The sequence below is a fragment of the Meleagris gallopavo genome, chromosome 10 (genome assembly GCF_905368555.1).
Source record: "Meleagris gallopavo chromosome 10, MGAL_WU_HG_1.1, whole genome shotgun sequence".
Lineage (NCBI taxonomy): Eukaryota > Metazoa > Chordata > Aves > Galliformes > Phasianidae > Meleagris > Meleagris gallopavo.
The window spans coordinates 5886934-5906807 of NC_139413.1; the positions used below are offsets into that span (position 1 = coordinate 5886934).

Sequence of the window (19874 nt, forward strand, 5' to 3'; positions counted from 1 at the left end):
TACAGGTACCTGTGCTGGGAAGCTTGTTGAAGCTCAGAGCTCTCTAGTCTTTGTGCAGCCCAATGGAAACAGATCCGTCCTACTTCCAGATTTAGACTCAGTATTTGCATTCAGTGCTGCCCTGCGCAGGATGGTAACCACTGGTTAAAGAGAACTTGGGTAGGCTTCCTGCATCTTATTCTTTTGTGTCCTTAACCCAGGTGATGCTGTGTCCTCTGTTCCAGTACTGGTCAGTCTGACAAAGGATTTCTGACGTTAGTGTCTTTACCTGCAGTCCATAGAGGAGCCAGTTCTGTATGGTTTGCTGTCAAGAAGCGGATCGTGTCTTGCAGCATCCTCACAAGGATTTACTGCTGATCTTTGAGGTGTGCAAGTTCTTGTAGCAGCACTGCTTACTCAGAAAGAACCAGGCAAAATGCTATGTGGAAACAATGGGCGCCTGTTTTGGTTTTCTGGGACTTCTGAATAGCAAACTGCTAGCTTTCCAAGTCTGATGGCAGGCCATGGGACTGTGCCTCGCATTGGTCTCCTAATCAACAGGGCACTGTGGTGCTTCTTGGGCAGGATTTAGCCTGCAGAAAATGTAAGTGTGCAAATGTAATGGAGGTGTTGATAATGATCTTTTGTCCGGTCTTGAATTCAGCAGTATATGGAAATTACCTGAATTTCTCAGACCTTCTTCTACTTGCATCTTCTTCACAGTCTCACACGTCATGTTGTATGTTTTTACTTCTAATCAGACTATAGTGATTTCTACTGAGATATCCCTCCTTATTAACCACAAGTAATAGAACCAATAAGTATGGCATTTTTTTGGCTGAGGCATTGCTAATTGCTCCTTTAAGCTGTCTGGGTGAATGTCCATCTCACTAGCCTGTTAAATCTTGATTTTTGGAAGCTATTTTCTATTAACTGTGACAAAGAAATTATTGCACTAGCACTTGAAGCAAAGCATATGAACCAGAATAAAAGCTATTAGGAAGAGAATCAGAAAACAGAGTAATATGTCAGGCTGTTTGTTGTCATGAAGGTTCCTCTGCTCTGCACAGGAGAAGCCTTTCACCAAATCCCTCCAGCTTTGGAGTTTTAACCTGCCTGCTGTAGAGAGAAATCGGTAGGGCATCTGAAAATAAGAGTTGTACAAATAGGAATAGTTCTTGTGTGATTTAGAAGTGTGGGGGTAAACGCTCTACGAGATGGTATTATGGGACTGGACACAGCATCTCTTCTTTACTGCTTTTTATCTAAATTCTAGACTATCCTTGACTATTTGATAAAGGTCCTAAAAAAGGAAAATCACTTTCATAGGACATGAGCAGCTTTATATCTTAAGATATAACCCATGTGCTAATCCTAAGCTTATCTAATGCGCTATTTGCTTATCTAAAACTTTTCCTTTCAGATTTCCTACGTCTGTACTGCCCCTTAATTATCAAGCTAATAAGTGCGAGGTAAAGTCAGGGTAATGGTTTTAAACATTTTGCAATAGTCTTGTAACTGAAACATAGGATGAACTCCTAAAAACTTTCATTTAGTTCGTACTCATTGTTTATCTCATTGTTGGTGAGGTCACCATGAGGAGGTATTGCCAAGGACACCTTCAGACTTCAATCAGTTATTGAGTTATCTGCTATTTGTTATCTGCTGGATGCAGACAAATCTTGTGAAAAACCTAGGAAGAAAAAAACTCCACAACTCTGCTTCAGCCACTGTATATTTGAAAGTGCTTTGAAATGTAGCAATTCCTATCCTGAATCAGATCAGTGTTTTGTCTGCACATTTGTACGTGAAAGCAGGAAATGCCATATGCTGTAGACTCTACAGTGTAGAGGATCTAAATCTAATGGAAGAAATTTACACCCAGTCCCCAGAGCAGACACTTGGGTAGCATTTGGCTCTCTCCCTGGCACTAGGAAGCCCTCTTTTCTTTGCATTAATTGCTATTTTCTGTGCTTGTCCATAGGAAAGGATTCCTGCAATCACTGTGAATTCTTAGCCTCAGGGATGCTTGGCATCCACGGAGTCCATAGCTTAAGTATGTGCTTTGTTTAAATGAACTGCTGTTTATCAGCTTTCACAGAGGAAATGCAAAAATCACTCACTTGTTTGATTTCATCTTTTGTTTATGCTGGAGCATACAATATTCACAAACACAGAAAACTAATTATAAAGCTTCAAAATATAGCTGGGTGCTTGGAGCGATACCTAGAGCCTTACACTACCGACTGCAGTTGTGTTTTGGTTTGGTTTAAATTAAAACAGCACATTCATCTCCCTTTGATTGCAAGAACTATCTCATCTATAAAGTATTCTGCGTCTTCCATTTAAGAGTTCAATTTAATAGGTGGTGTTTATAGAGGGCACTTAATCTATTATGCAGCGCAGAAGGGCAAAACCTAAATGTTGCTTGAGCATTTGAATGTCAGTTTTAATGCTGTTGGGCATAGTAATGCTCAACAGTGGGTTAAAAACACTGCACATTTTTGCTAACCTTAGAAGTCCCCTAATGGGTGGAGTATGGCAATGGGCGGTTTGATGGGCTCACTAACCCTTTGCTGTACAGCTAAAATGCAGAAGACTGAAGTAATGGCCTGCAAGAGATTGGATTCTCATGAAGAAGAGATTAATTAAGCCTGTTTGAATATCCCTTCTTCTTAAAAGAGAGTTGATGTGTTCTGCTGCAAAAAGAGCAATGATTTTAATCACTTACTAATCACTAGCTTTTTTTTTCCCCCGAATACTATAGGAAAAGCATTGCAGGAACAGCTTTAAAGAGTTAGGAAAGCTCATTAGCAACTGGTTGCCAAAATATCTATTTCTACATACTCTCCTCATGTTAGAATAATCAAATTAAACAAAAGATGGTTTTTACACATGGTTTTGAATCCGGAAGTTAGTTGATGCATGCAGCAATTCACTGGACAGTTTAATTGCTGTAATAAATTTGCAATGAACCTTATGGAAATAATATTTTCTTTTTTTCGCTGTGAGGATGGGTAATCCTTATGTAAAGAGAAGGCTGCTTCCTCCCTTGTCTGGTTGTTAATAACTATACATTTTCAGTTGGATTTTTGTAATTAGTAACCACACATAGGAAATCCCAAGCCCCATCTGCATGAAAAAGTACAGAAAGCATAAACATCCACAGAGATGAGATGGTCAATAAGCTGTATTTCTAACAGCAGAGAGTCAAGGAAGAAATGCCTTTTTATTATGCTTTTCAAAAGTAGCCTCTTAAGATCACACATGGGTGCTTTGTGGGAGGGCGTTCCAGACTGTGGGAGCAGAACAAGTGCCGTTAGGCAGTTGAGGTCAAAATGTGAACAAGGACTTAAGACATTTATGGTCGCATTTCTCCTTGCTTATGAAAAGATTTATCTCAGCAGTTCAGGGATAGTTTATATAGCAAGCTTAATTTGAGGATAAGCAACATTTTATTGGCACAAGCTATGTGAAACCTTAAATTTTAAGTTCTCTGGTATTTTTGTAATGATCTTCTTTGCTGTATACGGTGCATATTTTCCTATAGCTTTCATTTAAGTTGCATGAAATAATGCTTTTCTGTAAATGATTTGCCACGGAGGTTACTGGACAACACCCTGCTCTACCAAGAGGAAAAGATGACTCCTGCATTGGGCTGGGAGCCAGTCAGGAGGGGATAATGGGATGTGTGATGTGTTATTTCCCAGTCTTGATCCTTTCATTCTTGGAGCAGAACCAGATGTTTACCTCCTCTGTGAACAAAGAAGGTGTCCCTGTGGATTGAGTCTCTTGCTCATCAGGTCTTGCCATGGTGTGGTGGAGAGCAGGTGCTCCACATCTCCAGGTTTGGTTTGTTCTGGTATTTCAGATACGCATTGATGAGTAGGAGCACCACTTCTACTAAATGAAGCTGTCTAGTTGTGCAGTTGGAGCCCGTTCCTCTGTTTCAAGCACTGCTTGTTCCCAGCACCTTCCTGGTCAGCACAGCTTGGGAGCTGACACTTTCAGACAGCAGTTCTGGAGAGAAAGAGCTAGGGCATGCAGGCCTGGAGTGTGCAAAATCCTCTGCACTGAGGCAAAGCAGAGAACATGCTTAAAAAACGTTTGTGACTCTGGGTTTGGCTGTGTTTTCAATAAAGAGTTACATGTTGTCTTGTACAGCAAAGATGCTAGTTGCAGTATAAATAGCAGAGTAAGAGCAGGCTTAATTCCAAGGAATGCTTGTGCTTTTTAACTCAGATTTGTTTTTCTGTTCATTTCAGGTAATTTAGATAAGAGGTTTACACATCAGGTGCCGAGATTTTCTTCTTATGTCTTTAAACTGTTGATTCAAAATGGAGGCACTTGAGAGTGCTGGAAGAATAGTGTGTGGGGCATATGTATGTTGAACTTAGCAGTATATATTAGTGCTTCACTTTCTTTAACTAATTTATTTCTCTAACGTCTGGCCTTAATCATTTTTATTATTTCTTGGTCTTTTCAGTGAAGATGAAATGGGAAGGAAGGACTGAATATTGGAGGTGTCTCAGCAGTGTCTATTAATAGGCTTCCCACTCAACCAAGTGGAGTGTCAGATTTTTCCTTGATTTCTTTTCTTTAATTAAGATACCTCATGATCATTAAGTTCTGCACTCATTATAGTGCAGAAGTCATTATAGTGATGTCTAAAAGTCCAGGTGATGGTGCTGCACACTTTTTGTTCCTTAGTTGCTCTCAAGACGCTTGGAATATCTCTCCCCACGTTTAGTGTAAGCCCCACATGGTAATTTGTTCTTGATAAGAAAGGTGATGCCTTCCCAGGTAGTTTCTGTCGGACTGCCTGAACAAAGAATGTGAAGAGACGTCAGTCTGCCATATTATGTGAATTATTGCACCAGGTCTCTGTTAGATCAATGAAGTCGTAATTTGGATTCTGTATTGAGATTTTTATCCTCCCCTATTTATTTTGTGTGCCAGCAGAAAGTCATTCCACTGATGTCTGATGATGACCTGCATGCCAGTTTCTTCTATAACAACTTCCTGACTTTACTCTCTTCTCTACAGCCTCTTGTCCAGGTCACCACATGCTGTACTTATCAGTAGATATTTCTACATTCTCGTTTTCATCTTTGTAATGGTCTGAACTGCTTTAAGATTGTCCTCCCTGTATTCTTCTCCCCAGCACCCCTTCCTCCTTTTAGTAATGAGTAAGTGAGAAACAGGAGTTGTAATTCTGCAAGTAACTTCTTTATAAGCAGTGCCATTTCTGTAAAGATGCACATGCGTGGGGGGCAGTGAGGATTTTCTTTTGACTGCAGGGTAAGCTGAGAACGCATAGGTTAATTCAAATTAATTAGAAATGTCTTCTTCATTAAGCTCAGCACCTGAGACCATGTTACAATTCTAGGAATGGAATCGTGCAGATCTTTTTAACTGCATTGTTTAAGCTCAGAGAATTTTGACTACAGTGCTAACTGGACTACAGTTATTTCTGACTCAGGGGTGTGTGGCTGATGGCATAAACCTTTTTTCTCCTTTTCAGTGAGTGTAAGAAAAATTCCATGTAGTGGAGATCTCTACAACATGGTCATGTGTCCCAGTGCTCAGACAGAGTCTGGGATTTTGTTTCTGTCTCCTGAAAATATTGCAAGTCACTACATTCCATCTTCACTTACCTTGAAGAAGGAGGTAGGCTTGAAAGAGTGCAGTCACAGTGCAGTGTCAGTCCGTGTGCAGGCAGTGCCTTCTCTGCAGAATGTCCCTATAGAAGTCGTGGCTTTGGCCGTGTACGTCCTGTGACCGAAGCATTCTCTGAGTATCAGTAATCTTCTAATTCTTGAACAAAATATGCTCAGAAGTAGATGTGGGGGGTGAGTGTGGAATGGAAGTGAACATAAGAAAAGCATGAGAAATTTGGGTTCACCTGTAAAGACTGCCAAATTAATTGGGTTTTAAAACCTATGTTCTGTATTATTAGACTGAAGTGCACTTTTCCCTTGCCTGAAATAGGTCCTCCCTCTCCTCATTCCAAACTGCAATCTTAAGGTGTATTGAAATGTATTTGAAGTGTTCTCTTCCCATTAGGGATTATGAACTACTTCTCACTCTAACATTTCCAGGTTGATAGTGCCCAGGTTGTGGTGGGTTCTTTTTTTTGAGGTTTTTTTTTTCCTTTGAGTAATGGCAATGGTTCTGTAGTTCTTTTTTAATTACATCTATTGTTGTGTAGTTTTTGCTGTGAATTACTAGTCATTATGTAGTTTGGTGATTTGTTAGTATAAAAGCCTCATTATTTCAAACTATTTCTGTGTAACGTGTTATTAGACATTTAAAACAAATTTAGGCTGCTAGAAAATGTAGTTTTGATAACCTAAGGGAAATTCTCATAGGGGAATAGAATGTTATTTCAGCAAAATGAATGAATTGAGAAAACAATTAAAATATGCATTAAATTTGGGTAATGTAAACTTAAAGAAAGTGGATTGCAGAAAATCACATTGCTTAATTGGATGTTCTTGGAATGCTTTTAATGAACGTTTCACTTCAACATTTTGTTTCAGTACATTTGAAGCTTTTGGCTGATGGAAGGGAGAATTTTTCTTTGATTTGCATTTTTTTGTTGTTTTGCTTTTTATTTTCATTTTCTAAATACGTTTGTAGCGTGAAGGGCTTTGCAATGAGCCGACCTCCCTGCTTTGTGTCTCTGAGTGTCTTGAAAACAAAATGAGTGAACAAACATCTGTCTTCAGTGTTGTTCTTTATTACATTAGAGCACATTACAAGGTCATCTCTATAGATTTCACACACTGATTCCTCATATCAGCTCATCGATTGCTACTGAGATGGTTTATGCCACTAAGACTTGGGTAGTATGAAATCAGTTTATGGGTGCTAGGATTATTTTATATCTGAAAGAGAATCAGCCTGGGGGGGGGGGAAGGGGGGAGGTGTTACTACTTGATTGTTTATTTCAATTACAGATTCCTTGCTGAAATGAAATTTCAGTTTGTACTGATATTTGTAAAGTAGCTATCTCCTTTTAACTTGGGTTGGTTTTTTTTTCCCCTTTCATGTGGAAACGCTTTCAGTATGTCAGTGTTAAAAAAGAGCTGTAATGTATTTTTTTCCAGCAGCAGTTCCTTGTTGGTTGCAGTGTCTGTAAAAAGCTTACGACATTAAGGAGTAATGGAGTATATCTTTCAAAGCACAAGGAACGAGCAATCGGAGTGTTCTGACATAGTGTTTAAAGAAAGAAAATCATGGAATTTGGTTTCCTGCCCAGAACTTTTACTGACTGTCTGGGAATTCAGTGCTGCATGTCAGGGTGATGCAGAATTAGTGATGTGCTTCGGAGTGTTTGTTTACAAATACAATTGTGTCCTGCAAATTTAAGGCCAGTGTATTGATGATTTACACTATTGCCTCCCAGCACTGATGAAGAACTACATTCTCGAGGAAGTGCTGTCTTTCCAAATAAATAATTCTCCTCCTAGAAAAGCAGAGACATTATCTATCTCATCTGTAATGCGACTGTATACTATGGAAATTCACTGTTCTTGTAGACTTGTGTCAGCTTGCAGCACACCACTTCAATTGTATTTCTGTGTTTGCAGTGAAGTCGCTCCTCTTGCACTGACCTTAATTATTGTTCTGAAGCTGCAGGGGACTCCTGAAGACACTGCATGTTTCATAGGCTCTTTGAGACAGCTGGCGTTAAGCACCCATAGGCAGCTCTGCTGGTGCAAAAGCTGACCTATTCTTTATTGAGTTTTTAGAATCTGTTTTGTTAACATCAATACAACAGTATCTACCCAAGCTGCAAGTTGCACATTTTTAATGTGATGATGATAGTCCTTAAAATTATTTTGCTCATTATTGTATTCTTGAGGAGTCAAACTGCCAGTATCCTAACAGAGATGATTAAGTGGATGCAGGTGTTTACATCTCAATGCAACTTCTAATCTGCACCATGGAATATTCTGTTACTTTTCTCCTCCTTAAGCAAATGGTGTTTGATATGATTCAGGGTAATGCTTGGCTATAGGAATTCAGGCAAGGGGGAACTTCAATCCTGAAAAAAAGTAGAAAAACAATTAAAACTAATTTTAATGATAGATAACGGTGTCACTTTGAGATGGTAAAAAGATGCAACTGCAAGAGTCTTAATCTGGCAGTTAGTGAAGACGTTGTGAACCATCCAGAAGCAAGGGAAATTCCTTCTCCCAGCTGCTGAGACACTGAGATGCACAGTGTTGCTTGCAGCAGTGATGGCAAAGTCTCTGGTTGACCAAGCTTTTGTGGCTGCTTTGGTAGAAATGAATCTGGCAGCCAGCAGTGTCACAGGTTGCCTCCTCAGCAGCCCACCTTCCTGGGGAGCCTCTCGCCCTGTGCAGTGACAGCCCTCCCACTCACATCCCTTGGCTATGGTGGTGCTCCTTCAGCTTCTTACAACAGAAACCTTGAGCTGTCACCTCCAATGAAGTGAAATTAATACCACAGGGCTGACAATTTGCTTCAAGTTAAAGCTTCTAAGTTTCTTAGCCTGCTTCTTAGCTATGCATGCTGTTCTGCCTGGCTGCGAAGTACAGCTTTGGACAGTCTGTTGTTGGACACAAGTGTTGTCTGCTCAGGACTGTGTAGCTGAGCCTCCAGGGAATTGCTTTCAGTGCCAAGTATTTGACAGCTCTCTAATCTGGTGTTCGGATATTATCTTGTCACTCTGTTTCAGCAAGGGCACAAAGGTGAGCACATATGGAATTGACAAAGACGATCTGTCAATAAATGTGTTCTGCAGTCACACAGAAGGGCAGCGATGACAGCTGAGCGGTTATGGCTATTTCTGCTGGAGGAAGCCTCCTTCCTTCCAGAGGTGCTGCTGTAGGCATTTCCAGGCTTGGTACCTCCTGCTGAGTTCTGTCTCAATTCACCATCTGCCACGGTATTTAAAGGGAGCATGCAGCCATTGCTGCAGGAGTTGTGCTTACCTGTCAGTTGTGTTACTCGGGTACGCTGAACGCTCCACATGCTTTCCCTTATGGTGACAGTGGAACAGGTCCTGTTCTCTGTGTTCTCAGCACAATCAAAACAGCTAGCAGTGTGTTGTTGCCTTCACTATACCCACTTTCCCATGTATGAAAACAACGTGTGTTATCAGGAAGGACTTTGTTGTGGGTGAGCAGCTCTGGGACATTAGCATTTAATGTACGGGATCTGCAGTTTCAAAACCATCACTGTATGCCCAGCTCTTGTGTACTTCCATACATCCCGGTAGTAGGCTCTGACATAACGCCTTCCACAACCTTCCAGTTGTGTGTTTTTGCTGTTCTGTTTTTTTTTAAATGACAGTAACTTTAAGGAATGCTTTGATGTTGTTTCCTTCGCTGCTCTCCTCTAGCTCTTAATTGGTCAAGTGTCATATTTTCACAACATCTTGGATGCTCTACCAACCTTTTTTTCATGTTCCCATGCCTGTGTGTGTCAGGTTCCTTTCTCAGAGTTCAGCTATTGTTCGGTGTTTGCCATGAGAAAGTCTGCAGTCCCCTCTCGCGTTCAAGTTCCTGCTGGGCCAGATGATGTTGAGAACTCTGTCTGTGGACAGTTACAGTCAAAGACAACTTAAGGTCAATTTGAGGAACAATTTGGCTCTGCACTTCAAGAGAATTTCTGTCTGGGTTAGTTTCCTGACGACTTTTTTTGAAGAGGCTTCAGTCTAACAGACATTAATTTAGAAGGACAGAGATTTTCTTGCACATCAACATAATTATTTTGGGATATCTTTTTTTAAAATTCTAAAATATGATGTATTCCTTTCCTTTGTGTATCTAATATAGAAATAGTCCCAGAGCTACTTAAAAAATCAAATCAAATAAATATTGTAACAGAGGAATAAGAATGTGGTTTCCTCACTCTTGTTATCATTCAATAACTTCTTTGATGAAATTAAGAAGCCAGTGTGCACTTCTGCATCTTGCATGGAGCAAAGCAGGAGTTATCTTCAGACAATTGTGTCTCAGAAGTTAGTTTTCCATGACCCAAGTATCTTGGTTTGCTTTATTAAAAAAAAATAATAAAAAAGAATGAAAAAGAGAGAGAGAAGCTGAAATGTAGCTTTTGAGAATGCTGCTATAAAAGAGAGAATAAAAAAAGGTGGAGGGGGGAGGAGAAAGAAGAAAAAGGAGGAGTGGTGGGGGAGAAGACTTGACACCAGAAGCTCTGTCATACCAGAGTTTCTCTCGGATGTCTGGAAAAAGTCTTATACTTCTGGGATACTTTCCAAAATATTTTCAGTGACCATTGCCACAGGCGTGAACTTCTTAATGCGTTTTGCAGTAATCTCCACCGCAGTGAAACTGATTACTGTCTGAAAGCTTTTAGTGATAACAAGCAAGCAAGGCAGCACAAATACCATGAGCTCATTTGCACGTGTGTGTATTTTGTTGCATCTTCAGGAGTCCAGCAGAGACAGATGCGTTACCTCAGGAAAATCCTGCTTAATTATTATTACTATTTTTTACATAATTATGTTATTGCATATTTACTGTTTGATTCTGTAAGAGGAATTCTTTTCACACGAGTGCACAAATGCCTGTGTGCCTATGTGCATGCAAAGGATCTGGAAGCTGTCTTTGTCTTCAGCTGGTACCTGAGGAAAGTACACGTTGGCCTCCTGAGCCAGAGCTTCAATAGGATTCATTTTAAAGAAACTGAAATGCATTCAAAAGCCAGAAGCAGTTTTAACAAATGAAAATCCAGTGGAAAAAAAGGATACTATAGCAAAGATGTATCTTCTTCATATACCCACAGAGAATTTCAGGAGGCTTGAAGGGCTCTCTTCATGTGCAAGCTGAGGGAGCTAAAGAAGCTGAAAATGCAGATGAACTTTTGTTGTTGTTGTTTGGGGTTTCTTAAGTGTTAACTTCATATTCCTAGTGCAAGAGATCATTGGACCTGGAGAGGTTACTCCACTTAGATGGTCACTCTTCAAAACTGACATATGAACATCACATCTTTTTAGTGAGAACAGCTTTCAAGAATTATGTTTATTCTCTAAAGAAGAAAAGACGTATATGTATGTACACACATGTTAGCAAAATTTTAAACTGTATGAATAGAAAGCCTTACTCAACAGCAAAGTCAGATCTCACAGTCAGTCACTGGTATGTCCCTGTCGCTGTGCCCTCTGCCAGCACAGACATGCTGCAGCAAAGCCCTCCAGCCTGTGCTATTGCTCCCCCAAAGCACTGTGATTGATGGATGGTCTGCAGTAGATGAGGAGAGAAAAATACGAACTTGAGCACCAGTAGAGAAAAACAAGCTGTCACAAGCAGGCTTCATTACAAGGGATAGAAAGGTCAGAATAGTCTTCCCCACCCCCCTTCTGAGCAGTCACTAGACACATCCAAGCAGAATTTTTCCAGACTGTTAACTGGTTCATCAGTCGGGGCTTCCTCTCAATTTTAAATGCCAGCACCACTTCAGAGCAGAGGAATTGCTGGCTTCTTTCCCAGACAAGATTTCCCAAATTCAAAATGACCTTTCAAGATTCTAACTAATAGGAGCTAAACAGAGATTTCCTCTTCATCAGGCGCTTTCTGGGATTGATCCTTTCACTGAGAGCACATCCCCCAGCACAGATCAGTAAAAGACCTTCCACCTGTGATAACAAACACCTCTTCTGAAGAGCAGCAATCTTGAATCATGCTGAAGTTGTTCCATATTCCCAAAACTGTTATACTTGTGTTGGATGCGGTGATTATGGAAAGGCACAGGGAGTACCAATGAAATAACTGGAATTTTTATTTTTGATCCAGCTGTTTAAGGTCTGCGTCAATAGAAAGGGATGCAGTTACCTGCCATAGGGGACAGGGGAGGGATGAAAAGAATGGCAGAAGACAAGAGCTCTAGAGCTGGGAATTAGGCTGCTAGGAGGATGGTTGTACCATGATAGCAGTCTGGCTGGGCTGCAGGAGAGAGCATTTAGTGTCTTGCTGCATTGCAGCCTGGGCTGGGGCTTCTGATCCCTGAGGACAGCAAGGTACTCACCCTGCAGGCGAGCTCAGGTTGGTAGGAAAAGGGCTGGAGGAGACAGAGCATGCAGGATCAGGATCACCCAGCAATCCTTATCATCCAGAAACCATTCTGCCTCACTACCTGTGCTTCATTTGGGTCAAGAAGTTGTGATTTCTGCTGATAAGAGTTTCACAAAGGTTTCATGCAAATATCTCCTGGTGTTATTGGTTGAAATTAGTAACTTTTGAGAGGATTTGACAGAGAGAAGTGGAGGTGCAGTCACTTGATCTGGTGCCTACTTTGTGTTGTATAGTTACATCTTGCTGTGCTCTCTGCAGCTACTGGGAAAATAGGCAAGATAAGGTAAAGCACAAGATTCAGAGGAACCTCGAGAGGCTAGAAAGGCAGGTCCAGGTGAACCTGATGAGGTTCAACTCGGCAAAGTGCAAAGTTTTGCACTTAGGCTGGAGGAATCCCAGGCATCCATACAGACTGGAAGGAGCGGTCCTTGAGAGCAGCCCTGTGGAGAAGGACCTGGGGGTCTTGATAGATGAAAAACTTAACATGAGCCAGCAGTGTGCTCTTGTGGCTCGGAATGCAAATGGTGTCCTGGGTTCCATCAAAAGAGGGGTGGCCAGCAGGGACAGGGAGGTGATTGTCCCCCTCTACTCTGCTCTTGTGAGGCCCCATCTGGAGTACTGTGTCCAGGTCTGGAGCCCTCAGAACAAGAAAGACAGAGAGCTGTTGGAGAGGGTCCAGAGGAGGCCACAAAGATGATCAGGGGACTGGAGCACCTCCCATTCAAAGACAGGTGGAGGGAGCTGGGTTGTTCAGCCTGGAGAAAAGAAGGCTGCGGGGCGACCTCATTGTAGCCTTTCAGTACCTAAAGGGAGCCTACAAACAGGAGGGGAATCAACTCTTTGAAAGGGTAGATAACAGCAGGACAAGGGGAAATGGTTTTAAGTTGAAGGATGGGAGATTGAGGTCGGATGTTGGGGGAAATTCTTTACAGAGAGAGTGGTGAGGTGCTGGAACAGCTGCCCAGAGAGGCTGTGGATGCCCCGTCCCTGGAGGTGTTCGAGGCCAAGTTGGATGGGGCCCTGGGCAGCCTGGTCTGGTATTAAATGGGGAGGTTGGTGGCCCTGCATGTGGCAGGGGGGTTGGAGCTTCGTGATCCTTGAGGTCCCTTCCAACCCTGGCCATTCTGTGATTTTGTGATTCTGTGATTGAGAAATGTATTATTAAAAAATAGCTGACAGGCAATTCTGTGAGGCCTCGAGAAGTAGCAAATAGTGAACTCTTCCCAGGAAGGCAGCAGTGACCATTTCTCAAAAGGATGAAGTATTTCAAATACAGAGTTGTGAAGTTTTATGGTTCCATTCCTGAAGGAGTTTGAGCAGAAGGAAAGTGACAGAAAAAAATATAATACAGGTTCTTATTGAGAAAAGTACTCTGTGGGAAATAAATGTCATACTGTGATGTGAATGACAAGACCAGACTAAGGGCTGCTTGCACATCAGCATCAGGAGTAATACCATAGCTGAATTCAGAAGGAACACCAGATATGTAACAAATCTCTCGATTGTTATTTTCTTTAATAGCATCTTGTGGGAGAAGGCACCAAAAGACTGAGAAAAACAAGGGGATGTATATAGAAGAGTTTAGAATAGATTGCCTTAAAATCAGAAGTGCCAGGAATGCTCATGATTGCCTAAAAATACTACAAATGCAAAATGTCAAAAGACCATCTCAAATCTGAAATCAAACAATCCTACCATCAGATCTCCTCTGCTGAGCTCCCTGTTGAGCTGTGCTTTCAGGTTTGACGTGGCAGAGGATAAAGTCTTGTAACACTCAATCACAAGATCTGGTATTTGTGCTTTTTTGTGCTCTGTGCTTCTTTCTTCTGTCAGTCTGGGTTATCATCCTAAGCCTTACTCATGTTTTTGTTTTGAGATTTTCAGTCTGGAGCTCTAATTTTATTCTCCAGCATTTTCCTCAAGTTGGTTCTTATAAACATTATATGATGGTTCTACATCATTGTTAATACTTAATTACCTATATATCCGTATGTGAAAGTTTTCTAATACTCAATTATTCTTGTCAATATAGATACATGTGACAATACTGCTTTCTATATAAGGTACATCCATTGTGGTGCAGTAAAGTTAGAGAGTCCCCAGGCACACACTGTCAGCAGAGTGGGCAAGGGAACAGTCTGCCTGCTTGCCTGCCTGCCTGCCTGCAGAGGAGACTTGGGGGGGTAGGGAGGAGGGTGGGAAGGGAGGAGATACTCTAACTGTTTTTTATTTTTTGCCTGAAAACTTTTTGCTTGAGCACTTAGGGAATTATTTGTATATATCTGATAGTGCTTCTTGATGTCTGGGTGGCTGACATCATTGAAGAATTAGGATCTATGGTGGCAAACTCTCAGCAACTGCAACAGGAATTAAAAAAAAAAAAACATCCTTTTATTCAATAGAAGTCAACTGTCTGTGTCAAAAATGCTGTTAAGTATGTGGTTCTTTCTTGGAAAAGATGATCTGCGTGGTGGTTAAAACTGATCTGGTTTCAGTGGCAAAGGAAAGAAAATCTTGGAGAAGTTCTTGGTGTCAGTGCTTTATCATCAATAGCTAAAACCATGTAAGGGCTGATGGTGGAAGGCTGTAGGGAGGAGTGCATAGGTAGAAGGAACACAGTTTTGTCATCTGCAATTCACTAAGCATTCTTTTGCTATGCTTTTTGTGACAGTGGTAGAATGCTTATGGATACATTGCTCTTCTGTTAAAGCAGTTCCTTCTTTGTTTTATAGACACTTCAGTTATGTTTCCTACAGTTGTAGCCAGGCTTGAATTCCAATGAGTTGCCTGTAACAAAATTATTTGCCTTGTTTTTCTACAAGGGTTTGGAGTAATTTGCAAGTATCTTATGCTGCATTTTTTCAGAGCATGCTTTAAAGCCAAGTGTGATCAAGCACTGTTGTGAAGATGCAGTATGGCCTTCTAAACTGAGAAAAATAAACTGAAATAAAAGGACAGTAAAATGCATTTGGATATATTACAGTTAGATTACGGGTAATCTGGAAATAGATTTAAATTCTATGAAAGTTGCTTTGAAATTTTTAGTTTGCATTTTTATCAAATCCCTCAGAGTGCTCTATTCTGTATTGGCAATGTATGCATCTCCTATAGATGTAAATAAGTCTGTGCCTTTTCAAGAGATACAGGGCTGTATTTTCAGCACATTTCACCAGCATTTCTTTGCACTTTTTTGTTTGTATTCTTTCTTTAATGCAGATCACCCTGGTACAGCAGGTTCACAAGCCACCACTTCTTGTGCCTGTTCCTGCCTATAAAGCAGGGGTAACGATCCAGCTATCCAAGAGTACAGTGCTGTAGAGCATCATTTAACTGTTATTTTGTGCCTCTGCTGCTTAACTGCTTCACCAAATGGTTGCTTGGCCTTGGTGTTCACCTAGATGCATTAGCACCCTGCTTGAAGGATGCCTTAATCATGGCCTGCCATCACCAGCTGCTCCTAAAGATGATGACCACGAGGTCAGGTTAGCATTAGGCATGAGGTGCTGATGGTGAACTTAATGCAGGGAGCAGTGCTGTGCTGGTGGGGAAACCTGCTTCCGAAATACAAGTGTTGGCCTTTTTGTCTGCCACTCACAGACCTTCATTCACATCTGTCCTTTCTCAATTTATGAGTTTAAGTCACTGTTTTGCCTCATAATGCATAACAGTTTTGACAGTGATCTTTCGTGGATACCTTGTATTTGCTATCAGTGTGCAATTGCAGTAATAATTCTTGAGAGCTGTGCTTTCAGGACAAAGTGTACAGAATAAACCTTGCTGTAAAATAGCTCTCATCAGGCTTTGTCAGTGTTGTCTGCACTTCCACTTGAGAGCCTGATTTCATCGGACTTGCAGTCCCCCCAGGTAGTGTAGACTTAGGTCTTGGTGTCACTGGTATTCCAAAAAGCAATAACAAGGGGTCAGCAAACTGGCTTAATCCCCAATGACATAACTGAAGGTGTCAGGCCAACGTTCAGACTAAAACGTACCTCCCAACCTGAGCATCATGTATGTGACTTTGTCCTGTGAATTCTGCTTCTGTTCCTCGGGATGTAAAACAGGGAGTGCGGTTTGTCCTGCATGTTGTGGGACAGTAACCATCCTGAAGTGAGAAATGAGAATCCACTTTGATAACTGGAAGATGAGGAAGTAAACAATCTCTTTGAAAAATCCAGTTAGATGAAACTGCATCCAAGGTTTCTTTTGCTGGTCTGACAGAACCTACAAAGCTACAAAAGCAGAGATGGGGGGGGATGTAGTTTTACATCATTTCTGCCTCTGGCTGAAAAGAAAATGAAGTTCATTAGATGGGAGGTACTGGCTGAAACATTGCTGGGGGAGGGGAGTTGCTTTTGTATTTTTTGCATCCCTTGTGCCATCTTGGACTTCAACAGTATTTATTTTTAGTACATTTAAACACTGGAGAAGGAAGGGCCAGTTGTAATATGGCATATTTACATCATGCTGTCAGTTCCTGGCAGCCTATTTGCCTGTCAGAGTGCAGGAGAGAACCAGTCCATTAAGGACATGAGTGCTACTTATGCCCACGGGTGGTGAAACATCGTCTCAAGGGTCGGAAGGCCTTGCAGGCTTGCAGGTTGGTTTGTTTTTCTAAGGTGCATTATGGGCATTTTTTTTTATGTCATAGAGACAGGAATGCGCTGTGCTGCCTCCCACTTTTTCCCCCCGCTCCTCTACACTGTATAGGAAAAAGAGAAGCAAAGTCTGTACATGAGATCAGCATGTGCTGGTTTTTCCCTTCACGTTACGCTTCATTTTTCCCCTCATGTCATGCTTAAGTTCTCTGCCCCATTATAAAAATAAAAATCTATAAATAAAGAGGAACAAATGCTGAGGGGACAAACTGGACGCACAGCTATGTGCATGTCGTCACTTGTAGAAGTGTGCCTAGCCCCATTCCTCCCAGGCTTCATACATTCCCTATTTTCTATGCTGTCAGCTTCTCAAGATGGGAAACATGCACAAATACAGTCCTGCCTGGAGACTTTTTGCCCTTCTGTAATACAGTATTAATTGAGCTGAGGCTGAAATGTTGTTGTATTCATCTTATGTTAAATTAGCTCACACACAGTTTTATATGGATATATTTCTTCTTGTTTGGGAAAAAAAAAAAAGCTTTGAGTTTTGCTGCCATGCCCAAATATTGCAGTAATACTTCTCTCCTGGAATTAGGCAACATTTAGGTCTGATCTCTCATGTGTGACATGCTGTCTCTGTTAGAATTCCAGGCACAGGCACCCTATGATTTCCCTTTCTTGGAAACTGCTCTGTCTCAGCATGTGGGTAGGAGGCCATGTAAATAAATACCAACCACTTCTTAGCCTTCAATAGGCATTTCCTTTTTCCTGGTGGCTACAGAACAAACACTTTCTCACAGTTTGGCACCAAACATTTATAAAACTTTCCTACTTCTGAATAGACAATCAGAATCTTGGTGTAGTTTTTTCATCGGATGCTATTTTTACTCATCTGTTGCTTGGTTTATCAGTAAATAGTGTTTGTCAGAACAAGCTCTTCATCTGAAGCATTCACATTTCTGGTAATGGAATCATAAATGATTCATAGAATCATAGAATAGTTTGGGTTGGAAGTGACCTCAAGGATCATCCAGTTCCAAACCCAATCAGATTACCCCGGGCCCCATCCAGCCTGGCCTTGAGCCCCTCCAGGGTCAGGGCATCCACAGCCTCTCTGGGCAGCCTGTTCCAGCACCTCACCCCTTATGTTACAATTTAGTCCAGGTTTCAATTGAAAGCTATGATTTGTTTTTAATTCACAGGTTAACTCTGATAAGTAGCCGTAAACTGACAGACCTAAAGGGTCTTTCATTGGAATACTCATTAGATGGGAGAGTGTAGAATATGCTATATGTGATCTCTACATATTTAGTTGGGTACACTTTCTAAGGTGGCTGATCTAGACAGTTTGAAAATGCATCAGATAACTTTTATGTAATACTTCCACTCTGGATTTGACAAAACAGTAGTAGCCAAGCTTTACCAGAAGGGCCTTTGAAATATGCATTTTTCCTCTACTGAGGCCTGTTATAAAGCTGTCTAGGAAAGTGAACCATTGCTGGACACATCACTATAATATTTTTATAGTTTCACTTGTAGATACATTCCCATCCAGTTTAGTTTTGCAATCTGCTGAAGCTTAGCCAAGTGTTATTGCTTCTGCCCTCCCAGCACACACATTGCAGAACAGCTAGAACTTCTTCCAGTTCTTTGCATGGAAGTTACTTTTGTGTATTTCTTATGGAAGTGACTAGGGAATATGCACAAATTAAAAACAATTGCTAGCTGAATTTGGTCCTTTTACTCTTTCATGGCACAACAAACCACGAGTAGTGTTTCTTACCAAGCAGTGTCCTGTTCAGTCCTCTTCAGCAAGTGCAATGGGTATTAGATTTCACAGTTAGTTCTAATGATGGTCAGGTGGAGGCCAGGCAGTCTTAGTCTGTGCTGCCAGGTAGGGAACTGTAAAGGAATCCTCAGCTTTCTTCCTTTGGTTATTAACTGAACTTCTTCCATAGGGTTATTGAATAGCCAAGTTCAGGAGAAGATCATCTGCTATTCACTGCACAAGTTCCAGGGCATAAATCCTCTGATGGAGGTGATGCCCCTCTTGTCTTTAAATGACATCTACTTAGCATGAATTGTATTAGCAGAGAAGAACAGAGAGTTTTGTCCTGGTTTCTCTATCAGTAACAGGACTTCAACGAAGCTAAACACAACAGGAATGGTTCACAATCTTAGGACTTTTTTGTTCAGACATCATAAATTAGCTTGTCAGTGTTACTAGTCCTTAATTTATAGTGACTAGAAGCCAGAAACTTCAAAAAGGTGAAATTGTACCAACTGTGCTGTAAATGAGACTATGCTGCTAATGGGAGTGCGATACATGAGAGAATAAATAAGAGAAGAGTTCACAACAGCAAGAGAGAGTAGATAATGTCTGTTGTATAGATAGTGAGCTGGCTAGAGTGGAGTCCAATTTTGTTTATGTGCAATGTATATATTTGATTTTCTGTGATTTTATATGCTTGACTAGTGGAAAGAAATTTTATCCAGGGATCATCAAATGCCAGACAAAAAAATCTGATAATAGTACTTCCAACTAGATTAATTTTTTATCACAGCTTACTCCAGTTGCTGCACAGACATGGTAGGAATGTTCTGTATTGATTAGATTCCTTTTAGTCAAATCTGCATCTTTTCTTCTTAGAAGTCAGAGGAAGGGAGAAGAATAAATGTAGATGCTTATTTATTTCTGGTGGATTTTTTTTGGTTTTGTTAGGAAACATTTCAATAGGATCAGAGAAAAACAACTGGGACTGGCATTTCATTTCTCTTGCAGTTATATCTGTGAATGATAACTGGCCATTTTGATTTTAGATATACTCTTATAATAAACGTACTGAAGATGCTGCTGACTGAACAGAGCATGTTGGTATCAGACTTCTTTGAGTCTTCTTACATAGTGTTGGTTTGATCTGTTTTTTTCCTAGGAAAAAGAGAAGAAGTACATGCTTCCTCTGGACAACTTGAAAGTGCGTGATGTGGAAAAGAGCTTCATGTCTAGCAAACATATCTTTGCATTGTTTAACACGGAGCAGAGGTAAGAGAATGTGCTTTTCTGCAGATAATTGCATAAAGGTGTATCTGACTGAGCATTTTAATAACTGGGAGTGCCGTTCTACTATTTCCACTGTATTGAGTGAACAAAATGTTGATACTCTTGATTTATCTGCTTTTCTGCTGTTGCATAATGATGGGTTGAAAGGTTAGTGTCCGTCCTCCT

At 41.0% G+C, this 19874-nt stretch overlaps 1 protein-coding gene across 8 annotated transcripts in view; it reads left to right on the forward strand.

The window, feature by feature from the left end:
- The window catches only part of DNM3 (dynamin 3), a 171464-nt gene that overhangs the window by 84701 nt on the left and 66889 nt on the right, over window positions 1-19874 (forward strand). For all 8 annotated transcript variants that reach the window (XR_014885174.1, XR_014885175.1, XR_014885176.1 and 5 more), the window contains one exon: window positions 19582-19691. Coding sequence is in view for 5 of the 8 variants with exons in the window: in XM_085231480.1 (XP_085087606.1) it covers window positions 19582-19691 (110 nt within the window). In the remaining 3 variants the exon portion in view is untranslated. The remainder of the gene's footprint in view (window positions 1-19581; window positions 19692-19874) is intronic.